At 44.9% G+C, this 18977-nt stretch overlaps 1 protein-coding gene across 1 annotated transcript in view; it reads left to right on the top strand.

The window, feature by feature from the left end:
• LOC128981000 (potassium voltage-gated channel subfamily KQT member 1-like) overlaps positions 1–18977 on the top strand; it is a 354965-nt gene that overhangs the window by 51968 nt on the left and 284020 nt on the right. Inside the window, exon 11 of the mRNA XM_054399631.1 lies at positions 890–1004. Within this exon, the coding sequence (XP_054255606.1) occupies positions 890–1004 (115 nt within the window). The remainder of the gene's footprint in view (positions 1–889; positions 1005–18977) is intronic.

Genomic DNA, 18977 nt, shown 5'->3' with positions numbered 1-18977 from the left:
ATAGGTTTGCAGCCTATACAAATTCATTCCAGTCTGTCAGTTACCCTGTGCTGATGCTTTGTATTTCTGTTCTGCTAGCAAATCAGCATTTCCTTGACTTGTGGTCTGATGCTTCTGATCTTCTGAGAGCAAAATCAAATTGAATGGGAATGTCCAAGAAGTGTACTGTGTGTCTAACAACAGGAAATTTAGATACCTATAAGTAGATATGTGGCATGGTATTAAATATACTATGTTTTGAACTTGTTCCTTCCAAGTGCCTATGCTCAGAAAATATTCCCTAACTGAATAGGTGCATCTTCTTAAGTAGTAGCATGTATGAAGGAAGGATGCCTTCTCTTTCCCCTTCCTAATTTCTTTACCTCCCTTTCTTGCTACTCTGCAACAACAAAAATCAGGCACTCATTCTCACAGAAGTCAGCTTATAAAAAGACAAGCTTAAAATAAATATGGAGAGGGAAGATAGTTCTGGCCGGAGTTGCAGTTGTTAAAAACGTCTCATATCTGGTAGCTGGACCTTGCAGCTTCGAGTTTGAGTTCTGGCAAGCATCACTGCCATGCGTTGAATGTATTTTAAGGGTCCAGATTTCCTCAGAATGAAAGCATTAGCATTAATTACTTCAGTGCTTAGTTTGTGGCTTCTTGGCATTTAAAAAAGTGTTGTTCCTTTTTGTGTGCTTTTTGGGAAGTTTGATTTCTGGCTGCGCACTGCTGTCTAAGTGAGCTCTGGAAGTTCCCTTGGGGAGAGCAAGATTGGACTTCAGAAGGTGGCAGAAAGCTGTGCCTGATATTGGAATTATGTCTTTAGCTGCTGTGCAGTACCTGAAGCAAGGGGAAGGGATTGCTGTCCTAACCTATTGTGGCTTCTTTCCCTTTTTTTTTTGTACAGTGAAAGGACTTTTACAAGGAAACACCCAAGAAATGTGCCGGGACAGCAGCTTTGCTGATGACATTGCCCTTGTATCAGAAGAGTCACCACTGCCAGCTGTTTCTGATATGGCACAGTAAGTGGAACAACACTTTTGTAATTGAGAATTTAATGGTGAGGGGCAGCTGTCACTGAATACAAGTACTGCTTCTGGACTGTCTGCACTTGAAGCCGTGATGAGTTTGATTTTGTTGAACTGTGTGTCCCTGTTCCTCCAAAATGCAAATTTGGTTCCAAGTTGAAGGCAAGAAGGCAGAGAAATAGAAAGAGGAGCACTGCTGTGCCATGGGTGGCTCATAGTCTGGGTCTCTTTGTTCCTGTTTGGAAGGCAGCTGGCAGATCCTGGGACTGAGTTTTACAGATTGATTCAGAATTCTACAAATTCTAAACCTGAGCTGTAAAACTCTCCTAATCTGAATGATTCTAAATGGATAGATCCATGGGTGCTAGGTGAACCTCATGAAGTTCAACAAGAGCAAGTGCAAGGTTATGCACCTGGGCTAGAACACTCCTCACTATCAATACATACTGGGGGATGAGGTGTTAGAAAGCAGCCCTGTGGAAAAGGATTTGAGAGTGATGGTAGATGAGAAACTGGACATGAGCAGGCAGTGTGAGCTTGCAGCCCAGAAGGCCAAGCACATCCTGGCCAGCAGATCAAGAGAGGTGATTCTGCCACTTTGCTCTGCTCTGGTGAGACCTCACCTGGAGTACTGTGTACAGATCTGGAGCACTCAATATAGGAAGGACATGGAGCTGGTGGAGCAGGTCCAGAGGAAGGCCATGAGAATGATCAGGGGGCTGGAGCACCTCTGCTTGGAGGACAGGCTGAGGGAGCTGGGGGTGTTCAGCCTGGAGAAGAAGAGGCTCTGGGGAGACCTAATAGCAGCCTTCCAGTACCTAAAGGAGGCTACAGGAAGGATGGAGAGAGACTGTTTGCAAAGGCCTGCAGTGACAGGATGAGGGACAATGGCTTCAAACTAGAGAAGGGCAGATTTAGATTGGATGTCAGGAAGAAGCTCTTCACTATGAGGGTGGTGGAACACTGGAACAGGTTGTCTCTGCTGACTGCGGGGAGGTAGGACTGGATGACCTTCAGAGGTCCCTTCCAGCCTGGACCATTCTATGTTTCTATGTTCTTAGCATGGTCTATGTTGTCTTTTAGCAGAAGGACAAGCAGGTAAGTCTTCATGTGTGCTCTTCTTGCAGTGTGTGAGCTTTCCAGACCAGCATGGCTTTGGCTTTGCACTTCTTGTGCTTCCTGCCCTAGTGTGCCTTGGAATTTGTGATGGGAATTATCTAGCTTTTCTTATTATAAGTTTCACTTGTGTTCCACTTGTTTACCTTGCTGGAATAAGCAATTCAACTGTTTATCCATGTAGATACTGTTACCTACCAGTTAGATTTCCCCATCCCTCACCCTCTGCTTTTGAGTGAACTACATCATGGAAAGTGGTTTTATCTCCTTTGGGAATAAGATACACTTGATAACTAATGTGACAAATCCTCTTCCTAGAGTCACAAAGCTGTCTGTGAATTAGACAAGAGCAGAACTCGGCCATGGGGCAGGGAGGGGTTTGTGTGTGGTGTGTGCAGGGAACCCTCTCAGTCTGCAAGATGGAGTAAAAGGCTTTCAGGTGTCAGTTATTGATAGCGTCTTATGATGATGACAGCTTCACATGGAGCACTTTTTTGTGAATTCAGGCTTGACTTTGTCAGGCTGCCAGAAGGCAAAGCTTTCTTTGTCTTCAACAAGTACTATGAGTTACAAAGTCACGAGCTGGACACTCCTTGAACTTTTCAAGGTGATGTGTTGATGATTAACCATGAAATGTCATGTCTACAGCTGTAGGGTTTTGAGGGCTTTTTTTTTTTTTTTATTCTGTAACACAAACAGTAGGTTCTGAAATTGATTGTGCTGGATAGGTGATAGGAGAGATGTTCTTTGATGACAATAACATTTATTACTAGCCATACTCTCTTCAAAACTTCGTTCCTGCACAGTAATTGGAGTGGTTGCTCCACAACCCACCTCCTGCTGATTGGACACTAGTGGTGCTACCATTTAAGAACACATCTGGAGTGAAGGCAAGCCAGTTCAGTGGGCTGCAGCTCTGCCCATGCTTCAGTGGTTGATATATCCAGTAGAGGATTTCTGATCTCAGTGATCCATGCCAGCTGAGGAGAAGGTATGCTGTCCTGCTAGCAAGTAAGGTATCAGTAACTCCAAAACCAAATGACAAACTTGGTTTACAAGATCACATAACAAGCTCAAAACCAAGTTGAGCACAAGAGAGCTTTCTGTAGAAATGGAGCTGCTTTGGATCCTTTAGCTAGTTGGGATGATGCTTGCTGGTGGTGATCTAAGGAAATGTCTGAAATGCAGTCTTACAGAAACATCATCTTCAGTACAGAGAATTGTGTGGCTGGCTGAAATTCTCCCTGAATATCTCTGGCCCTCAGTGTTAAAAATCTTGTGTGGTTGCTGCCCTGATTGGAGCTGTTCTGGCTGTTTCTGAGGTGTCCAAAGCTGCAGAAGAATGATGTTGTTAGAGATTAATCAACCCTGACAGATGAAATAAATGAGTGAGCTTCAATAGTAGTTCTGTTTTTAACAATGAATGTTTGGACTACCTCATTGCCTGATAAGTTTACCCACCCAGTCATTCGAGTTCTGTGCTGGGCAGTGAGGAGATGGCTCCAGCAGTACACAAAGACTGCGGTGTGAGGCTTTGTCTGTGCTTTGAAACCCATCAAAACACAAGTGATAATGTTTGTCTCCTTACAGCACATTGGCTTGGTCCCGACAGTTAGTCTCATTTAGGGTCACTGTCTAAATGAAATGACACAGTAGGAAAGGTCTAAATGTTGAGAATTAATTTATTTTCAAGTTCTAGAAGTAATTTTTATCCCTTTGCTCTTTGCTGCTGAGTTTAGCACTTTCTTTACAAAGCCAACTTGAAGATGGCTTCATCATCCAACTTGATCCATTTTATAATGCATAGTGCTACTTCTTTCTCCATGATGTTATGTCTTGAGGCCTCTCCTTTTTTTCCCTGATTTCCTACTTCATGCACATAGATGTTCTGAGAGAAGGGCAGAAGGCTTGAATGATGCCTACTTGTGAATACAACACATGGCAAATTCCTCTATCTGTAAGAGCTATTTACAGATGGAAGAGGCAAGAGATTGCTCCAAGTGGCACTGCTTAAACAAGTGGCAGGCTGGGATTCACCCTTTTTTTTTTTTTTTTTTTGGTGAAGTTTTGTGTCCTCTCCATTGTTGGCATGCCTGGTGGATGTGTGATGCAGCCTTTGGTGTGTGTCACTTGTCTAAGGAAGTGGGCTGATGCTGTTGAGCTCTGTAAAATGAGTAAGCTTAAAGCTTGCTGATTCTTGATCTGTATCCCTAAGGAACAGAAATAAAACCTCTCCACCAAATGTGTGTGAATTTGGGAAGTGACAGAAGGAAGAGAGAAGGAGAAATATGCATCAGCATGAGAGCAGGCACACATCTCTGGGAAGTTGTGAGCTCTCTTCCCAGACCCAACATTTAAGGCCAGCCACTGTCAATAACTGGTTCAGCCCAGAAGCTATGGTTGTGGTTTGCTTGTGTTTGGTGGCACAGCCTTTGGGGATGTGTGTGAGCTTTGATTTTGACAAGCAAGGATGTGAAGATCCTTGAATGTGTCCAGAGGAGGACAGCAAAGCTGGTGAAGGGGCTGGAAATAATGTGCTGCGTGGAGAGACTGTGGACTTTGGGCTTGGCTAGCTCGAAGAAGAGGAAGCTGAGAGGTGACCTCCTTGCTTTCTATAGCTTCCTGAGAAGATGAAGTGGAGAGGGAGGTGCTGATCTCTTCTTCCTGGTACCCAGTGATATGACATGTGGGAATGGTTCAAAACTGTGTCAGGGGAGATTCAGAACTGACAGCAGGAAACATTTCTTTACTGTGAGGATCGAACACTGGGACAGGCTTCCTAGAGAGGTGATTGATGCTAATAGGCCTGCCACTGCTCAAGAGGAACTGGAACAAGGGCCTTTAACATGCTGTAGCTTGGGCAACCCTAAAGTGGTCAGGCAGCTGGGACTGGATGATAGCTGTAGACCCCTTCCAACTGAAATAGTCTGTTCAGCTCTAAGTACTGTAGAGCTACACTAACATACTCCTGAAGAAAAAGAAACAATGGCATTGCCACTTGTTGAACTCTACAGATGGTGTTTGGCTCTCCTTGTGTTCTTCCTGGCTACACTGGAACTTTGTAAGGGTAAAGGAGACCACTGAATATAACTCTGAGCCATAATGTGTTGTTTTGTCTCCAGCTGCTCCTATTGTTACACAGATTGTGATGACAACAGCCCTTAACCATGAACGTGTTTCGTACTGTACATACCAGAGTTAACCTGCAAGCAGGAAGGAGAGAATCTGGCCAGTGTTCTGTATTGAAAGATTCCACCAACCTGCTCCCAGAGAGCACAGCCTCAGGAAAAACATGCACGGAGCAGCTTCACAGGCAGCCTTCCTGTTTTTGTTTTTCAGAGTGCTGTGGTTTAAAGCTGTGGTGTTTAAGCTCCCTACGTGGTGAGGAAAAGCAAAAGTTAGAAATTCTATATGTCAGTGTGGTTAGGCAACTGTGGTTGAGTCTGCACTTCGGAGCTTGCAGAGGTCACCGAATGGTAAATGTCAGATGGTCTCTTAGCAGAGAGCAGAGTGATGCTGCAGCTCAGCACGCATCATGCCGGCTCTCGTGGCAGGAAACTTTTAGGGTGAGATCCACATGCAGTGACCATCCTCAGTGGTGGCTGCTGTCAGCTGAACAGCTGGAGCAGGCAACCAGGGAAGTGATATCTACACCTGCTCCCCACGGGAAAGCGGGTTCTGGATGACTTTTCGTGGACTGAAGGCAACACCAACAGTTGCTCTGCTTTGTGAGGCCCTGTCCACAACAGAGTCAAATCATGTTAAGGAACTCTGAGATGAATACAACCCTATGCAAATGTTTAGAAAGTATTTGTGTCCATCTGCTGCATCCCCATGGACTCATCTGTGTCATGTGGATGTGGAAATGGTTCACTAGTGCAGTCTGGGGGCTTAAAATGGTGTCAAAGAAGCACAGAGACCTGAACGTGGAAACACACACAGTGTGGGAAGCAGCTTTTGGACTGAAGGAGTGAGACCTCCTCTGCAAAATGATCAGCAGAACAGCTCAGCATTAGTGTGTGGTGACTGCACAAGCAAAGGAAGTGGGACTGCAGCTCATTGCCATGAGCTGTGTAAGAACCCTCAAGAGGGCAGGGAAGAGAGAGGAGGTAAAGCAACGGCTGCATGGCTACAAAAGCTCAAGTCCTGCAATGTAGCACCCCCTGCTAGCAGGGGAATTTGAGAGTGAGCATGACTGAAGGCCTTGCTTTGTGCCATCACTGGTGAGTCACAAATTGAACTGCAGTGAGGAATGGAACCTGCTGTAGGGACTGAGGCTTAATGGGGCAAAGAAGTGATTGTGGTCGTCTGGTGTTTGTACTTGCTTCATGCTGCCTGCAAGAATGAAGCACCAGATGTGGACACCAGGAGGACACAGTTAGCACTGCTGCTCACTGGGGTGGAAAAGCTGACAGGAATCCATGCAAACATGTTTAAAGGAAGATGCCTCATCATTAGTCTTGGCATCTGGCTTTTCTCCTTGACAATAAGTGAAGGAACAGCGTTGGGGGTTCTTTTCTTTTGTTGAAAGCAGTTGACATGGCATCGGCAGCTATGAAATGGGACTGGTTTCCTCCACCACCCACTAGCACCAAGCTTCATAAAAAGTGAGTGGAACAAACTGTAAAACATTTGTTTGGTCTAAGAGCTCCCACAAGATGTGCTCAAACAAAATGATGCTGTCTGTTCCTTTTGAAGTTACTGGACAACCCTTGAGAAAGGGGATGTTAAATCTTTCAGCTTTATTTCAGCCTCTCACTTGCTCCTTCCATCTGTAGATGGCAGTGAAGGTTTTAGCAGGGACTTAGCACTATTTGTGTGGTTCTTCTGTGGCTCTGCTGGGAAATCCAATGGTGTGTAGTTCTTGACACAAATCATACTTTCAGTCCTTCTCTGGTTATGACCTATCTGTGCAAACATCAGTTATCTTTGTGTATTTATCACTTCCTTCTACAGCTTTTTTCTTCTAATCTTACTAAAGAAACAGTGCACCTTATCTCCCGCAAATCTATCACATTGAAAATCCTTAGATCTAGTAATCAGAAAGTAATCTTATGTAGGATAATTGTATCTACTAAAAGCTCATTAATAACTTACTGCTAAGATTGCTGAGTACCTGAAGGGGCCTCCAAGAAGACTGCAGAGGGACTGTTTGCAAAGACCTGTAGTGACAGGACAAGGGGCAATGGTTTGAAATGAGAGAAGAGCAGATTTAGATTGGATGTGAGGAACAAGTTCTGCACCAGGAGGGTGCTGGAATACTGCAACAGGTTGCCCAGGGAGGGAATTGAGGCACCAACCCTGGAGATATTCAAGGTGAGGCTGGACAAGGCTCTGAGCAACCTGAGGATGTCCCTGCTGACTGCAGGGGAGCTAGACTAGATGACCTTTGGAGGTCCCTTCCAACCCAAACCATTCAATGAAAAAGGCTGCTGATGCATCTCTTTCAGCACCCAAAGTATTTTTATTACCATGTAATATGAAAGCCAGGCTGGTGTCAGTACAAACTGGTACTTTCTGAAGAATTTGACACAACTACTGAGGCTCTTCAGAGATTGCTGTGGGCTTGAGTCTGGGAGGTGTAACTGTTGAGATGTTTTGCTCTTTCAGTTTTATGTGAGGACGTTTGGCCAGCGGGGGGCACTGCACCACCACACACTGAGGGACAGGCACACCCCCTACCCCCCTCTTGCAACTCTTCCAAATCCAATTTGTCATTTCCACAAACTTATCAACTTAATTTATAAGCATCTGATTTTCCCCAATGTTAAACTGGTGAGTTGCCATGCAAAGGGAAAAAATACTACAAGTGTTTGGCCATCAGCTTAATGAGAAACTTACCCAAGCCCTTGGCACTGTGGGTGTACTTTATCTGCTGCAACACAGGCTACTGAAACAGCCGTCTGAAGGCTGGCAACTGAGAACTAAGTGCATGCAAGTCCCTGTGCAACAATGCTTCAGGTCTGCTGGAAGAGTCTGAACTCAAAGGCTGTTCTGGAAACAGGAGCTTCTGTGAACACATGACATCTCGTATAATGTTTTAATAATGATCCACCTAATTTCACAGATTTTAGAACAGGGATAAAGTTTTTTCATGCAAAGGGTGAGATGCCCCTGGAATGTGTGGCTGCAAATATCTGTCTTACATAAGAAATGGTTCACAAAGAATGTCTCTGTTTTCAGGTCAAAGTAAAGACTCCGGTTTATGGTTTTGTTTTACTAAGAAATTGTTATTCATCTCAGTAGCAAGATGATAATGAAAATAAAGGGTGCAAAGAGATAGATGGGAGCCCTAGTCTTTAGTACTGGCAAGTTTTGCCTGTGTGTGTGAGGATGAGGCTTGTAAAGGGTGAAATAATTTCATAAAGGCTTTATTTGGGCCTCCTAACTCATTGAGATTTTCAGTTATGATGCACATAATTGTTTCCATCAAGCTCCATCTCACTTAACAGTATTGATAACTGCATTACTGTGCATCTGTGCTGGAAGCCTGGAAGGTGTAACAATAAGGGATGTTCTCTGCTGAAGATGACACTACAACCCTGCTTAGCAGACTACTCAGACTAACTAAAGGGCCAAGTGTGGTACTCCTTTTTCTACAGTAAAAAAATAGATGTTGGAAAACCATGACTGCAACACACAAAGGAATGTAGCTCTGTCCTTCACTGTGGCATAGGGAGAGAGAAACCAGTGTATGGACATGGCAGGACATGGACCTGATGGAGAGGGTCCAGAGGAAGGCCATGAAAATGATCAGGGGGTTGGAGCACTTCTGCTTGGAGGATAGGCTGAGGGAGCTGGGGGTGTTCAGCCTGGAGAAGAAGAGGCTCTGGGGAGACCTAATAGCAGCCTTCTGGTACCTGAAGGAGGCTACAGGAAGGATGGAGAGAGACTGTTTGCAAAGGTCTGCTGTGACAGGACAAGGGGCAGTGGCTTCAAACTAGAGAAGGGCAGATTTAGATTGGATGTCAGGAAGTTCCTCACTATGAGGGTGGTGGAACACTGGAACAGGTTGCCCAGGGAGGTGGCTGAGGCTCCTTCCCTGGAGATATTCAAGGTGAGGCTCAATGAGGCCTTGGGCAGCCTGATCTAGTTGGGGATGTCTCTGCTGTCTGCAGGGAAGTTGGACTGGATGAGCTTCAGAGGTCCCTTCCAGCCTGGACCTTCTAATGTTCTATGTTTCTTGATCTCTAAGGTCCCTTCCAACCTCAGCCATTCTATGGTTCCATGGCCTTGTGGCTTTGCAATCATTTCAACTTTCTAATGCCTTTTATGAGAGACTAAATTCAAGGTACCTCAATCATACATACAACCTGTGCTCTTATAAAAGGCACTGCACTGCATTCCTCATGTCCCTCTGTATAAAGCATATTGAGGGAAATGAGAAGCAGAGTCTGCAGCCAGGTTGTTGCTGATGTGGTCTATCTATATCCACAGGCCATGCCACAGTGTCTGTTTGGTATTGGCAACAAGCAACCGAAAACACACCTTGGAAATGATATGTGCTGGTTGTCCTTCTTTTTTCCTTCTGCAGCTGCTTCCCTGGGCTGCTGCTGTGGCAGGCAGTAAGGCAGCCCACCTACCAAACCCAACCAAAACCCACACCTGCATGTGGGGGATGCATAAGCACTCTGGGGGGGCAGTGGTGGGGAGATTGGAGGTAATCTTGAAGGCATGAAAAGCCCATTTGTTTTCCTGAGAGGTGAAGCTGTGGCAATGGAGGGGAGAACTGGGATCAAAATCTGATATTCTCCTTGAGGTAAGGAGTATAAATTTTACCTTAGTAATACCTGAGCAGTTCTGCTGTGGTCCTGCTGAGCGTCGTAGTGACAGCACATCCCTGCAAGTCAGGATCCTGCCTTCTAGCTGGGAGTGACTTTGCCTCTCTGTAGCCTGGTTTCAGAAATGATGTTGACTGTCCCTATTACAGAATGTCTCCAGGGCAGTATCAAGCAGAGAAAAATGCAGAAATTTGCTGTGCACCTTAGGGAAGCTCAGTGTTGTTAGTTGATAGATTGTACTGAATGCATTAGAGGAAGGAAAGAGAAAATAAGACTGCAGAAGTGGAGAAGGGTTGAGTAGCCTGGGAATGTTATATAGGGCTGATGACGAAAATCTATTTTAATAGATTCAAAATAACCTGTAAAATAATATATCAACCATCAATTAAAATGACATCATTTGGTAATGATGCTTGGTAGTGGAGTTAGAAGCAAAACCACAATTAACCATAGGATCGTAGAATGGCTTGAGTGACCTGGTTCACGTTGATAAAGATGTGCAGAGCAGTGTAGGGAGGACAGAACCAGGCTCTGCTCAGGGATGTCCAGTGACAGGACAAGGGGCAATGGGGGCAAGCTGGAGCAGAGGAGGTGCCACAGGAACAGAAGGGAATCCTTTTTCCCTGTGAAGGTGCCAGAGCCCTGGAGCAGGCTGCCCAGACAGGTTGTGGAGTCTCCTTCTCTGGAGACATTCCAAACCCACCTGGATGTGTTCCTGTGTGACCTCCTGCCCTGGGTGATCCTGCTCTGGCAGAGGGGTTGGACTGGATGATCTCTGGAAGTCCCTTCCACCTCCTACCATTCCATGATTCTGTGAAATTACACTGGAGTTGAGAGTTATCGGAGCTGTTTCTGTTCTATAGGAATAGAGTTAAGATATGTATCACTTATGACAGCTCTAGACCCACCTCTTTTATAAATGCTTAAATTCTGCATCTTTCAAAATGTTCTATTGGCCTTTTAGAAATATATTTCAAAGAAAAATCTTGTCAGAATAAATAAGTTCTGTAGTAAAAAATGTTGCTGTATCCATACAGTACCTGAAGGGGGCCTATAGAAAGGATGGGGCGAGACTTTTTACAAGGACCTGCGTGACAGGACAAGGGGCAATGGCTTCAGACTTGATGGTTAAGACTTGATGAGGCCCTGGGCAACCTGATCTAGTTGGGGATGTCCCTGCTGACTGCAGGGAGGTCAGACTGGATGACCTTTGGAAATCCCTTCCAGCCTGGACCATTCTATCATTCATTGGCTCTGTTAACATATCATGCTCACTCTTCTTGTGTATAGCCTAGGTCCTGCTCATTCCTATAGTCATAGATTCATAGAATGGGTTGGGTTGGAAGGGGCCTTAAAGATCCAGTTCCAACCCCACTGCCATGGGCAGAGACACCTTCCACCAGCCCAGGTTGCTCAAGGCCTCATCCAGCCTGGCCTTGAACACCTCCTGGGAGGGGGCATCCACAGCCTCCCTGAGCAACCTGCTCCAGTGTCTCCCCATCCTCACTTGAAAGAATTTCTTCCTAATTTCCAGTCTAAATCTGCCTTCCTTAAGCTCCAATCCATTCCTTCTCCTCCTATTACTCCAAGCCCTTGTCTAAATTCCCTTCCCAGCTTTCTTGCAGGCCCCTTCATGTACTAGAAGGCTTCTTTAAGGTGTCCTGGGTAGATAACGTTTTGTGCTAACCCAACACACGATTTGGGTTCAGTCGGTTACATCTATGGCTGTGTCTGGGAGACTTTGTTACAGCTGCAACTTGTGCATTGCAACTGTCTGATCCTCTGAAGAGGGCTGAGATGGGGCTAAGACAAGAAAAGCTGATGGGTGTCGTGTCTTTGGGCATTTGACTGCTGTGTTAACTTCAGTGCCTGCAAACTTTTAGAGGTTACTTTAAGGAAATGTAAATGGTAGAAATTCTTTTAAACCATGATGGTTCTTTGTGGATTTGTCAGCCCTGACGCTTTCACAACTTTATAACCTCCAAGTGGGACAAGGAAAGTTACTTTTCAGGTTGGATACACAGAAATAGATGCCAGACAAATACCAGCGCCAGTTGCTTGTCTGCCTTTTGTTTTTCCTTTTTCAGTGTACTGTCATTTGGAGAAGCAATTGCACTCTCTCTGTTACTTAAATTCAAGCTCCTATCTCCAGGACTGTTTTCCCCCCATCACCCAACAATGCTTTTAGATGTTATCACTATGTCCTCCAAAACCTTTGCCCTAATTGCTTAGCTGTTTGTTTGTACTGCTAAGACAATTTATCTCTGGTCTCTGGGTCAAAATGAATGTATCAGAGCATTACAGTACAGAAAGCTTAGTACGTGGGCACTGGAGCTTGCAGTCATTGCACGCTGTATTGAGCTCTGTTCCTCTCATTTCTCATGGCTCTTTTGCTGCTCGCAGGCTGTAATGGCATTTTTCATCAGTTACTGATACTTATCTGCTCTGGTTTAAGTTGGCTAGGCTGCCTGCACCCGAGGACTGGTGAGAATGGATTATCTCGATGGCCTTTGTGATTGAGTCATCTGTCTACGACATACAGTGGTGCTCATTAGCTTTGAAAGACGTTTAAAAACAAAGTTCAGAGAACTACCGGCACTGTTCTTGGGTTGATTCCTCTCACTGCAGTCGTTGCTGCTGAAGGATCCCCTCCTGAGTGCTCTGTGACTTGTCGTTGTAATGCGAGTTCAATCATACAATGTAACGGGTGTTTGATTGCTTGGATACAAGTTTGCTGGAGGTTTTCACCTGTTGCTGTGCTGAACTAGTTAAGCATGAGCCCTTCCTGCGTTTCTTACCCTTTCTAGGCTGTGCACAGCCTAGTTACTCTGCACAGTAAATTTTGTGCATCTTCACCTTGGAGTTTCATTATTTGGGGACGGTCAGAGGCTTTCTCATCCTGACAAAAAATTAAGTGTTGGGGTCTGGGTTTTTTATTTTGGTTGTGGGGTTTTTTGTTTTTTGTTTTGGTTGGTTAGTTTGGGGCTTTTTTGGTTTTTTTTTTTTTGTTGTTGGTTTTTTTTATGTAGAAGAAGTTTCAGCGTGATTTGTATGTATAATCTTTTGTGTCTAACTTTTGAGTGAAAGTCCTCTGTTAATCTCATGTTAGCTACCTGCTGAGCTCTGCTTACATTTTATTTAGAAAACAACTCTGTTAGTGTCTAAGTCAAGCACTGGCCAAGGAGAACTTGCCAGCCAAAGAACTGCTCTGGTACATTGAGGGTTTTGACTGCAAGCCCTTAGATCCCCATTGCAGGGAACCCAAGGTGAGCTCTAAATTAAGTAGTTTGTGAAGCTGGTTCCCACTGCTGTCACCGAGGAAGAATTGCTTTGGGACATGAACTTTGACGTTTCAGCAACAGGAATGGGCTGAGCCTGTGCTCTCTCCTCCTGTTTCCTTCTCTTACACTGGAGGCAAAGGAATAATGGCTGTTCCTGAGAATGAGGAATGGAGTAGGTGCAGCATTAGGTTGATTGTGTTGGAGAGGTGAATATGCCTGAAATCAGAATAGAGACAGGGGAAACATCACCAGTCTGGATTCAAGGGACCTCTGCTCTTTCCTAGAGCTCCCTTGCACATCTTGATGGCCACTTCAGAGCTTGCTTTGGCTCCTCTCAGCTCCCTTTGTCATCCACAACCTCCTCAACATCTCCTTAACCCCTCCAGTTTCCCCTTCTCTTCCACATGGGATGGGAGCAGTGTGTGTGTGTCTGGGGAAAGCCCTGGACAACAACATTGGGTTTTGCTCACTCTCCTGGGAAGCCTTGCTTGAGATCTGACTTCTGTTTAAATGATCAAGCGTCTGAGTTTTATCCCTCTAGCTGCTCAAGGATCTGAGTTTGTGACTCCTCAGAGGGCCTTCAGATTTTCCCAGGATGAATCTTTCATCTCGAAAAGTGGGAGAGAAGTCTCTCTCACAGGTCCCTACGTGCAGGTGTAATTGACACTGGGGTTTCCACATGCCCTTCAGATTTACTCCTTTGCTACACAGAGCAGTCATCCCCTCGTGTAGTTGATTAAACACAGGTTTAGAGGCATCATCAAGTAAGCAGCTAGTGAATTTCTGTGCAAGAGTCTCTGCCTCACAGAGCTCTCTCTCTTCTATATTATGTTACACCTTTACAGATTCCTTTTGTTGTTTGTTTGCCTGGTCATGAAAGCTCTTAGCCAGCCTGGGTGCCTGAACCCCTGCATATTTACTTGGAGTCTAAATTTAATTTTATCACTCATGCATAGTATTAAACCTGAACATTAAGCCAGAATTATCCTCCTGCTTACTTTACAGCAGGGCTGTGTGTGTGATGAGTAAACACACCATGGGTGGTCTAGGGGAAAATAAAATGGCAGTTCTCGCTCACTAGGGCAGCTTTCTTTGCCTTCAAGAGATAAACACCTAGCCATGGCTTAGTTGGTTTATTTGACATGGGGGGGGACAGGGTGGGAAATCCCACAGATTAATTTAAAACCTGAAAAAGTGATGTTGCTATTTTCATAGGCATGTTTGCTAGGTTTTCTGAGTCCTCTAGCACTCAAAACTGAGTTATTTTAGATGTTTGGGTTGTGGACTTTACCACAGCCTATATCTCAGACCTCTGTAACTAAACTGCCACTAACAAACCCAAAAGCTATGCCCTTACCTTACCCAGTCTTTAGCTCGGGTAAGTATTACACAATTACAAATAACAGCAACTGAGAGGGGAAAAAAAATACCATCCTAGTATCACACAGCAGCCCTCTTTTGTCATTGTAGCATTTGAGCACCATTGATGAACATCTCTCAAATCTCTGACAAGAAGAGGAATTGTGATGCTTTAATGCAGGAACTACTGAAAACCTGGAGCTGTGGCCAAGGCTATTTAGTCTTCTCTTTGCCTGTTCCTTATTCAGCAAATAGTTATCTCTTTCACAAACAGCAGAGGCCCGAGCTCATTATAGAATTTGCTGCTCAAGCCAATGCCTTTGTTCTCACTGCTTCCTGTCTGAGGTGGCTTTTCTTCTTCTAGTACTAGTTGAGCAAGGTTAATAAGCATCAAAGTTTGACAACAGTTATACCTCTCCCTGGGCAAGGGGCTTCTCCTTGTTCATTGATTTCATTCTTCTTGCTGGCTAACAAAGAACCAGCTGGTGAGGGACTTTTTAGAGTGTCAGGGAGTGATAGGACTAGGGGGAATGGAGCAAAACTAAAAATGGGTAGATTCAGATTGGATGTTAAGAAGAAATTCTTCCCCAGGAGGGTGGTGAGACATTGGAAGAGGTTGCCCAGGGAGGTGGTGGAAGCCTCATCCCTGGAGGTTTTTGCAACCAGGCTGGATGTGGCTGTGAGCAACCTGATCTAGTGTGAGGTGTCCCTGCCCATGGCAGGGGGATTGGAAGTGGATGATCCTTGAGGTTCCTTCCAACCCTAACAATTCTATGATTCTATGCCTGTCTGCCAGTTCAGGTGTGTGCATTCACCTGGCTTGCAGAAATGCCCTTAGAACCATGGAACAGTTTTAGTTGGAAGAGAGCTTCAAGATCATTGAGTCCAAGCATTATCTAACTAAACATGCTGAACCACGTGTTTCAGCACCACATCTCTGTGTCCTTTAAACACCTCCAGGGATGGTGATTCAGCCACCTCCCTGGGGACAGTAGCCAGCCTCTTTATCTACCTGTTTTAAAATGCTGCACTTTACTGGGGGCTAGGAAGGTGAAGGAAGCAATTTGGGCCTTTTTGTTTATGCTGTTCTCATTGGAGAGCTTTCATTTAAACACAGCTGGTCTGTCATGGGCTAGCAACCAGCTGTGTTCTGATTTCACCAGCAGGTGAAATCTGTAGCTGTGCTGCTGAAATCACCAATGAAAGTCTGTGGAGTCAGGGAGAAGTCCAAGGAGCTTCTTGACAGAGGAAATTAGATTGGCTCATTCTCAAAGTGCAGTGACTTCTCTGTGGAGGCTCTGCACCCATGATGAAATGGGTTGTGAACACTGGCATTTACACATGAGCTGTCCTGAGTGGCTGTGAGCTACAGCCCATGAGCTGTGCTCAGTGACTGTGAGCTACCGGCCGTGGGCTGTGCCGAGTGGCTGTGAGCTACAGTCTGTGAGCTATGTGGTTGCTGTTACCCTGGAAGCAGGCTGAAAGGGTCGGGTGTTTGCCTGTATCTGCTACAAAGCTTTGACTTCACAGAGAACTTGCTCTGCAGAGGGGTTGTTACTGCTGCACAGCAACCTGTGCAAATACAGCTTCTGTACAAATACAACCCACAAAGTCCAAGTCACTAATAGGAAGCAGGTTTTTGGTCGTGTAGCTTCTCCTAGTATATCATTAGAGGGGTATCAGTGCTGTCATCCTCAGTAATGCTGCCTAGGAGATCTGTGAGCAGATGTTTTGCTATCAGGGAGATATTCTGGGAGTCAAATTTCATTTTCCCTGTCTTAAACTCCACTGGTTAGTTTTGAATAACAAACTTACAGATCTTATCTTCAATTTCTTCAGATGATTCTGGACACAGAACAGTGTTTGATCACTGCTTAGCCATGTACTGCTTCCCATGTCTGTTGTAATGTTCTGTCAGCTTGCATTTTCTGCAGCTCTCATCTGTTTTCCCTTCTTCACAGGCTGGTTTGTGTCCTTTCTATGAAGCAAAGGGAAAGACCATTTCTGGTTTTAACAGCAAAGGATGGGGAAAGTTACCCTGCTATTAATTATAGCCATGAAAGCCTCAACATTTAAGTTTTTAACTTTAGTTATCTGCCTTGATGGCAATCATCCTCAAAAAATGTTTGACATATACTGCAAGGTTATATTTTGCGTTAAGGGATTATTAAGACAAGAATAAAAGAAAACTACCATGAACTGTTATAAAAAGAGGTTTCTGTTTGTAGGTCAAAGCCAAGAGAACTTTAAACACTGATTTATTAAGAAGTTTTTCAGGGCTAGGAGCTGCAAGGCTTAGATGACTGAGGGTTTACTTAGACTTGTACCTATAAATAGTACCTGTGATTAAACAGAGAAGAAATGGGCATTATCTTGAGGAAGGCTCTTTTTTGTGTGTCTGTCTGTTGTTAGGCAGTAGCAGGCATTGAAATCAGTATCTCTCTGACATGAAAAAGCTTTTACTGTCTTAACTGCTCCAGAGAGTGTTTGCTTCCAAAAGCAGCATTGTCAAAATATGCAGGCAATGCTGTGCTGGGAGTGTTTTTAGGGGGAGTAGTAAATGATGCTGGTGATGTATTTTCTTTGGGGGGAAAGAAATGGTTTCACACATTGACAACAATTCAAGTGTGTGAAGGGTTGAAGTTTGTGTGGATTTGCCAACAAAAATGAGAGGTAAGCTTTGTGAGATGGAGCAGCATGTGGCCACCTGACCTAAACACTGCGGTTTATAGTTTTGATTGTGCCTCAGCCTGTCCCCACAGCAGAGCTGCTCCAGCCCCTGGATCACCTTTGTGGCCTCTGGACTCACTCCAACAGCTCTGTGTCCGTCTTCTGCTGGGGACAACAGAACTGGAGGCAGGATTGGAGGTGGGGTCTCAGCAGAGCAGAGTCAAGGGGCAGAATCCCCTCTCTTGCCCTGCTGCCCACACTCCTCTGGCTGCAGCCCAGCACACAGCTGCCTTCTGGGCTGCATGAGGGCACTGCTGGCTCCTGGGGAGCTTCTCAGCAACCAACACCCCCAAGTCTCTTTCTACAGAGCTGCTTTCAACCCACCCTGCACCCAGCCTGTAAATACGGATGCCTGCTGACAAATAACTAAACAATGGTGTCACATGAAGTTCAAGGAACTTGCAGATCACATCTGAGTGTTTTGAAAGAACACTTCTGAGCATCAGCCTTTCTGCCTTGGCTTTTGGTAGGTTTAACTAACTGTTAACAAGTTTGGCAGAGTAGGTTTGTAGGTCATTGTTGTTAATGATTCAGAAAGGAGAAGTCAATAAGATCATAGTTAACGTAACTGTATTCAGTGGTGTGGCAGCAAATTCTTTTCTTCATTCAAAGGAGGAATGCCTGAAGAAAAAAATGGGATGAGAAATTGTGTCTAGTTCCTGTGTTGTTAAACAAGTACACTTGAAATGTTCCTGCTGTGTAAATGAAATTGACCTGCCTGTGGGGATTAAAATTAGAGATTTCAGCAGTATGTTGCTACTTCTGCCTCTCGAAGGTAACACTTTGTTCTTCCTTTTACTCTGCTGTTCATTTTGATCTTGAAAAACAAGATGACTTGCAGCTGGACAACCACAACTCAGTGAGGTTGTAGTCAAGAGTATCCCCTCTGTGTTGAAGTGCAAAGGAACTGTCTGAAGAAGCTGCTGCTTCACACACTGTAAGATGCAGGCTGCTGGGAGCTGGCAGGAACAAGCTATTTCTTCTCCAAAAGAAGTGCACGTTCCCTTCAAGGTTAGCTTGGGAACAGTGTGAACAGCACAGCATGGCCCCAGTTAGAGTCTAGTTCTAGGAGTGGCTGTGAGAGGCTGGAGTTCATCAACTTGTCCAGCTCAGTTCATGTCAGAAGCCTGGAATGTGGTGATGTCATTGGGCAGTTGTGCCAAGGGACTTCTAGAAGTAATGTTTTGTTGTTTAGTCAATATTGCTTTCAGAGATCCTTTCATCCTTTGTGACATTGCCTTTGGATTCATTTAGCAGAGAGATCTCAAGAGGTGATTTGTAGCAAGTGCAAATGCTGCCTCTTTCCCCCTCTCCAGTACTCTCCCCTGAGGTCTAAGCTGCTGTTCTTGATTTGGTTTTGTCTCCTGCTTATGCCTTTCAGTCTGAAGTTTTTGAAAGATGTGGAAACAGAGGGGAAAAAAAACCAAAACAAAACCAAACCTGTCAAGGGCCAGAAACATCGTAACTGAAGTATAACCTTCAAAACCACCTTCTGTTTATAAAAGCTGCCTATGAATGGTCCCTAAAGACATGCCCCTTGTCTATGGACAGTTCTGGTGCTAGGCAGTCTGTGTTTCCTGCTGGATTCCTAAGAGCCGATCTGCTTGCTTTTGGCACGTGGCTGTGTGTGTCACACTTACTGATCTTGTTAATCTTGAAAACAGAAAATTGGGCTCTCAAATGCAGCACCTTTTTTTTTT

The sequence above is a fragment of the Indicator indicator genome, chromosome 3, assembly GCF_027791375.1.
Source record: "Indicator indicator isolate 239-I01 chromosome 3, UM_Iind_1.1, whole genome shotgun sequence".
In the NCBI taxonomy this organism is placed as follows: Eukaryota; Metazoa; Chordata; class Aves; order Piciformes; family Indicatoridae; genus Indicator; species Indicator indicator.
The sequence above is the reverse complement of the archived record's forward strand: the minus strand, read 5'-3'. Positions and strand labels throughout refer to the sequence as shown.